The sequence below is a fragment of the Spermophilus citellus genome, assembly GCF_964194105.1.
Source record: "Spermophilus citellus genome assembly, chromosome: 4".
In the NCBI taxonomy this organism is placed as follows: domain Eukaryota; kingdom Metazoa; phylum Chordata; class Mammalia; order Rodentia; family Sciuridae; genus Spermophilus; species Spermophilus citellus.
The window spans coordinates 137,179,079-137,185,078 of record NC_138185.1 but is presented as its reverse complement, the minus strand read 5'-3'; the positions used below and the strand labels follow the sequence as shown (position 1 = coordinate 137,185,078).

The window sequence follows — 6,000 nt, the reverse complement described above, 5'->3', positions numbered from 1 at the left end:
CTGCTTTTGAAAGTGACTATTTTTTTAGAAACAAGAATAGAAGTTGTTTGGCAATTAAAGGGCAGGATGTGTAAGCCTGAAATAAATTAGTTGTACTAATGAAAGCAGTACTTGGTGTTGGGAGGTTTGTGCCGAGTTGGAGTATATAATTCTTAATGCCCTGAGACCTATTTAAGAGCAGGTATCTTCAAAGTAGTTTTTTTATGGGAATTTCTTCGTGTTTGCAAAGTTTTTGACATGCCATTTGGGGGAGGTTTATTATTCTAATCCTTGTAGCATGTCATACATGGAGGCCTCAAAATTTTGTACAACCTGATGGCAAATATTTGTTTCAGAAGTCATTCTACAGTGAAGAAGGCTAGCTTAATACTTTGTGCAAAGGCAGTTTGTTACTTTGGGAAATAACAGGACATAAAACAACAATCTAAGTAGCTAAGGACAGTAAGTATTCTTGAGGCAAGATACTATGACTACTTTGATAATTTACAAAATGTTTTATTAAAGGCATTCTTTAGAAGTTGAGCTACTCCTATTTAAGAGGTCTCTAACAGATCAAGTTCAGTAATACAAGCTTCATATAGATTACTTACTTTGTATAATTTTATAATAAATGCAGTTGCTTTTTCCCAGAATTATGGATGAAATACCTGATGCTAGATCTTTCTGTAACTGGCTTGAAAATATTTTGAATATAGGACAAAGGCAGACAATCCATGTGTTATTTTTGACAGTGTTTATTAGTATATATTTTTTTCCTTAACTGTACTGATTGAGATATTTGAAATGGAATGGGGTGGGATGAATTGAGAGGTAAATGCACTTTGAAGACAGGTCTAGAAAATAATGATTACCCTTGTCCTTCACTCCCAGAATTAACAAACAACAAACAAACACAACAACTATACACCATGTAGGTAGCACATTTCAGGTACTTATATGAAGAATGACTAATAAACCAAGAATCAATACTTTTCTTGCACAAAATGTTGGTTTTGGAGAAAGTACTATGAGGAAATAAATTTTAAATGGGCATGAACGGCTGGTGCATGGAAAATTAAAGCGAAGTTAGACTTACTGTCAGTTGAACAAAAACAGTTAAAATACATATTTGAAATAAAAGGAAATTATTTATATTTTTAAACCGGGACAACTGTAATATATTAAAAATGACTGAACTGTTCTACAAAGGCACATAAATATTAATGGTGACGGAGGTGAGTGTGGAGGGTGCTAAGGCTAAACCATTAAATTTTATCATTGTAAACTGCTGGTAGAAGAGATTTTTGTTGAATAGGAAAGCAGCATTGGAAGCATTGTCTTGAAATCTATCCCCTTTCCAACTGCAGTCTTTGGTCTGAGCTGTCTCACAGTGCCTTGCATGTAAAGGTGCTCAATAAATTTGAGTTGATTAGCAAATGTTTAGCCTGTTAAGTTTTCCAGAATCATTTAATTGCCCCTTACTTGCCTAGGGTGGATATACAGCTTGCATCTAAAGAGCTTAATGCTAAACAAGACAACTATATAACATTTATTCCCAGACTTTTAGAATATGACAAACATGCATACAGATTTAGTACATATACAAGGAGAATGAATAGTGAAATAGTGTATGGACAACGAGATACTTTTATATAAAGAGACAACTGCATTTTGGAGAGTTGGGATGACAAGTATTTAAGGAGAGAGATAAGGGAGTAACACTGATATTCATACTGGACCTGGGATTTTTTTTTTTTTATAGTGTAGATGGACAAAATGCCTTTATTTTATTTCTGTATGGTGCTAAGGATGGAACCCAGTGCTTCGCACATACTAGGCAAGCACTCTGCCACTGAACTACAGCCCCTGCCCTGGGAGTGTTGTTTTCTAAGGATTTCATGAAGCATGTGAACAGCCTACACTTATTTCCATATTGGCATCTCAAAAGGTGGTATGGTACTTGGACAATAAAGGTTGGCTTGAATTGTGAAGAATTAAAAATGTGATTTTGGGCTTTGGAAGTTTCCAGATTCCATCCTCTCATTACACTGTTCTCAGTTGTATTTTATCTTAAAAAAGGATCATCTTAGTAGATCATCTCAGACAAGAAAAGCAGGAGCTTTGCCAGTGCAGCTTCAATTTAAAATGAGAACAATTCATAGAACCTTTTCTCTGAAACTAAACTGAAGTAGCTTTAGATAAGAAATAACCAATGACACTTCATAAACCCTTTATTTGGCCATGAGTGGGTAGGTGAGAAAGCTGTTAGTGGACCCAAAAATGACCTGGAGAGAATTATGAATAACTGTGGGCACACTTTTTTCTTGTTTCGTGGATAGAAGTGGAAGTTGCTAGGGTTGGCTGCACACAAGTAAAAAACACCAGGTGGCACCCTTTATTAGCAGTGTTACATTAGCTTTGTGGAAAAGTCCAAGCACAGACTGGCAAGGTGTTTCTGGAGTCAACCACCTGTTTGTACAGTTAAGGCTAATGCTTCTTGCCTCCTTTTTCCAGTTTTGGGAAAGTCCCATTTTAGTTTCATTAGATCTACAATGCATTGTTGAAGGGTAGAAGGCCTGACTCAATCTATTGCCAGTGAGATGTTACAAGGGGTGACATCTTTCCTGTCCATGTCAACCTGTGAACTTTTATGAATCTTGTTTTTAGTATGTGGCCAAAGTATATGCAACACCTCCTGCTTTGCCATTTGGTTGTACCAGGTCTACCCATTGTTCAGTCGTCTTTCTTGCTAATATATAATCTTCCTCAGGAATCCCAAAGATCTGGATAGGGTGAGACACTGTACTACTATTCCTCAGGTCCAAGTCTTCTGACGTAGGCTAACTTTTATAAGGTAGTTTCTTGAAGTAGTAATCAAGGTGGAGAATTCTAGGGCTTCTAGAGAATAAATGTTTGGCTTATATATCTATGAAATAGGAATACGTAGTGATATTTCCATGTGTTCCCCTCACCTCCATGAGCAGGAGAAACTACCACCAAATAGTCCAAGAAGGCTTCACAGTGACCTCGGCCAGTATCCCTGGGGAAGAGCGGGTAGTATTCACAAGTAAAACTTGACAGGACCGAGGGAAACATCTGGAATAACACAGGCCTGGTTAACTGCGGGGAGAGCACTACAGGACACAAACAAATCCCATAAACTAATTGACTTGGTTTCACTCTTGGCTCGCCTAAAGCTGTATTCGAAGTTTCTGTCTCCCTCCCCTTTCTTCCATCACGACCAATCAGCTTGCCCAGATGAAACCCTGTTGTTAGCGTTTGAATTGGATTACTCCGAGGAATCTTTAACACGTGGGCCAAGCACTAGGTTGGCCGTGATCAGAAACTATTGGAACCGCTTTAAATCCTAGCGTTTGGGGTGGGATGGGAGCCGAGTTTTTTGGCTGTATCTCAGCCGTGTAATTCTGAGCTAGTTTGTTTCAGCCACGGTCCCTCGGGCCTATCAAAAGCCAACGTTAGCACTCTGGGGGCGTGGTTATCGTCTTGGGGCTCTGGGAAGTGCAGTTCTCTGGGGCACCAGGCTTATAATACCATAAAAGGCCTGGTTCTCTCAATTCTGAAGCCGTGTTCTGTTGACCTTTTTCTAAGAGCGGTACCCAACAATTATACTGTGCAGAATCCGTAGATCTCCAGTCCCGAGTCCTTGTCTTCCTAGGTCTTTCGCTGGCTCCGCCCCCGCAAGCCTGGTTTGTCCAGTCGCGAAACGACCTCCTGGCTACAGACCGCACCCCCTTGCGTCGGCTCCTCCTTCCCAGTCCCTAGCTTGGCCCAAGCGGTAGTTCGCGTTTTGAGCCGCTCGTGCCACCATAGCTGCTGCTGTTGCGGCCGCAGCGGAGCTGAAATCGCCGAGCGCGATGCCTGAGGGCGCTGTGAGCCGGGCAGCCCTCGAGCCCCGGGGCTGGTGAGGCTGGGCCCGAGCGGGGGCGCTGACGAGTAGCAGGGGCTTCTGAGGCGGGTGAAAGAAAAGTCTAGGCGGTTGTGGAGGGCGGAGAGCGAGCTCCTGAGGGTCAGGGGTGGGGGAGGGAGGCTCCCTTAGCAGAACGAGTTGCAGGGCCATCACGAGCCCAGCCACACCGTGTACTCGCAACCGCCAGCACGGTCCCCCGTGAACCTCCCAGTGGCCGCCTCCTCTGAACAGTGCAGTTTCCATGGGAACAGTTCGGCGTTAATGGAGAACATACCTGCCAGTAGTTCTACTAGAATCTGCCCCATTCTCCAGTTAAGCGCCTCTCGCAGGCGTGGGCCTGGCATCTGTTCACAGTTCAGGGTCTCCCCGCCCCTTTCGTGTAGCTCCTTCCCACGTTGTAAGAAACCACGCAGGGCTTAAAGGTGGGGATGAAGGAAAAGGGGAGGGCAATACCTAGGGATAAGAGTGGCAGACAGGTAGGCAGAAGACACCTACTGTGATGCTGAGATGGCTTCTGCCATCTCAGGCCAGTGAGAGGTCATTTTGGAAGGCTGTTTGGAGTGAGAAGGCAGTCCAACAGTTGAGATAGGTCCCAAGACTGGACCAGGGACTGTCCCACCGGGCTCCTCATCATGATGGCCGTGGAAGGGTCAACCATTACCAGCCGGATTAAGAATCTGCTGCGGTCCCCATCCATCAAATTACGCAGGAGTAAGGCAGGAAACAGGCGAGAGGACCTCAGCTCCAAGGTGAGTCATAGCCACCCTCTTTCCATCTGTTTATCTTCTCCTTGCTCCATGTTCTTATTTCACCTTCTTCTCTCTAAAAGATCAAATATGCAGGCCTCTGCCTCTCAAGCAGGCAGTGATTTGGTTTTGGGTTGGAGGAAAAAGAGTGGTGTGGGTAGGCAGTGCTGAGATTCATCCATGAAAAGAGGTGAATAGTAGGAAGGTGAGTTCAACTATGATCTCACTACAAACTGTTTGCTTCGGGAAGCTAGTTGATATACTATGACTCAGTTTCCCTTCTTGGAAGGGACTAATGGGACTACATACCCTGTGTGACTAATGTGGTTGCAGTATTGACAGCTGGGTTTATGTAAGACTGTAGTAACAGAAGGAAATACCTTAACATCTTAAGCATCTTTTCTGAAATATTAGTCTGGTAATTGCTCTTATCTGGGGTCAAAACAAATTTGTTTCTTTAAGAGACCTAATTAATTAACTGGAGTGTCTTGGCCTTCTTAGGAATGATAACATGCAAGGAGCCACATATGTGCCAGCAAAAACAGTTCTCTTAGTTTGCCCTTGATATTGCTTATCCCATTCACTGTATGCCAAGAGTCAAGTGGTTCCCAGAGGCAAAGTCCTTTTTTCCATCCCATCACTTGTCTGGGTTTTGGTCCTTATGCTTTATTCAACTTTGTTAAACCCCACAACTTTGGTAATACAAAAATAGACTAAATTTATTTACTCCCTCAAGGGAATCTATGTCTTTGTTCCCACAGGATTAGATTAAATTGTGTGTCTTATTAGCAGCCTGTAAACACAATAGGCTTGTGTGGTACAGGATTGCTACAGGGAGAGTCATTTGAGACAGTAGCATTTTATTACCTTGCCTGACTGTGAGAGATGAGTAAACCTGGTGAATGAGTTAAGAGTGCTGATGTACAACATGACAGGGTTCTGGGAGGACTCAGTTCAGACCCCTGTCCCTTAGCAGAACCTTAATTGGATTTGAATAAGGTGAACAGCAGCTTTTCTTTATGTTTCAGCAGGGGATATAGTGAATAAAAATTTGCCTCAACGTTCCATGGTGGTGTAGATAGTGATCCTTCTAAGTCCTTTTTTTGTTTGTTTTTTTAAAAGATGGGTTCTCACACAGGGTCGGATGGTACATTCCTATAATCCCAGAAGCTTGGGAGGCTGAGATAGGAGGATTGAAAGTTCAAATCCAGCCTCAGCAATTTAGCATGACTCTGTCTCAAAATAAAAAATAAACAAGGATGGGGATGTGGCTCAGTGATTAAGCACCCTAGGTTCAATCTCTGGTACAAAAACAAACAAACAAAAAATGGGTTCTTGCCTGTTGCC

At 42.7% G+C, this 6,000-nt stretch overlaps 1 protein-coding gene across 5 annotated transcripts in view; it reads left to right on the top strand.

Annotated features, from left to right (window-relative positions):
- Positions 1–2,771: 2,771 nt before the first annotated feature.
- The window catches only part of MAPKBP1 (mitogen-activated protein kinase binding protein 1), a 74,345-nt gene continuing 71,116 nt past the window's right edge, over positions 2,772–6,000 (top strand). For 3 of the 5 annotated variants that reach the window (XR_014021637.1, XR_014021638.1, XM_081291587.1), the window contains exon 1: positions 4,525–4,656. Coding sequence is in view for 3 of the 5 variants with exons in the window: in XM_081291587.1 (XP_081147713.1) it covers positions 4,540–4,656 (117 nt within the window). In the remaining 2 variants the exon portion in view is untranslated. Of the gene's footprint in view, positions 3,902–4,433; positions 4,657–6,000 lie in introns of those variants that run through there. The other 2 variants (XM_081291586.1, XM_081291588.1) reach the window with 2 other exon arrangements.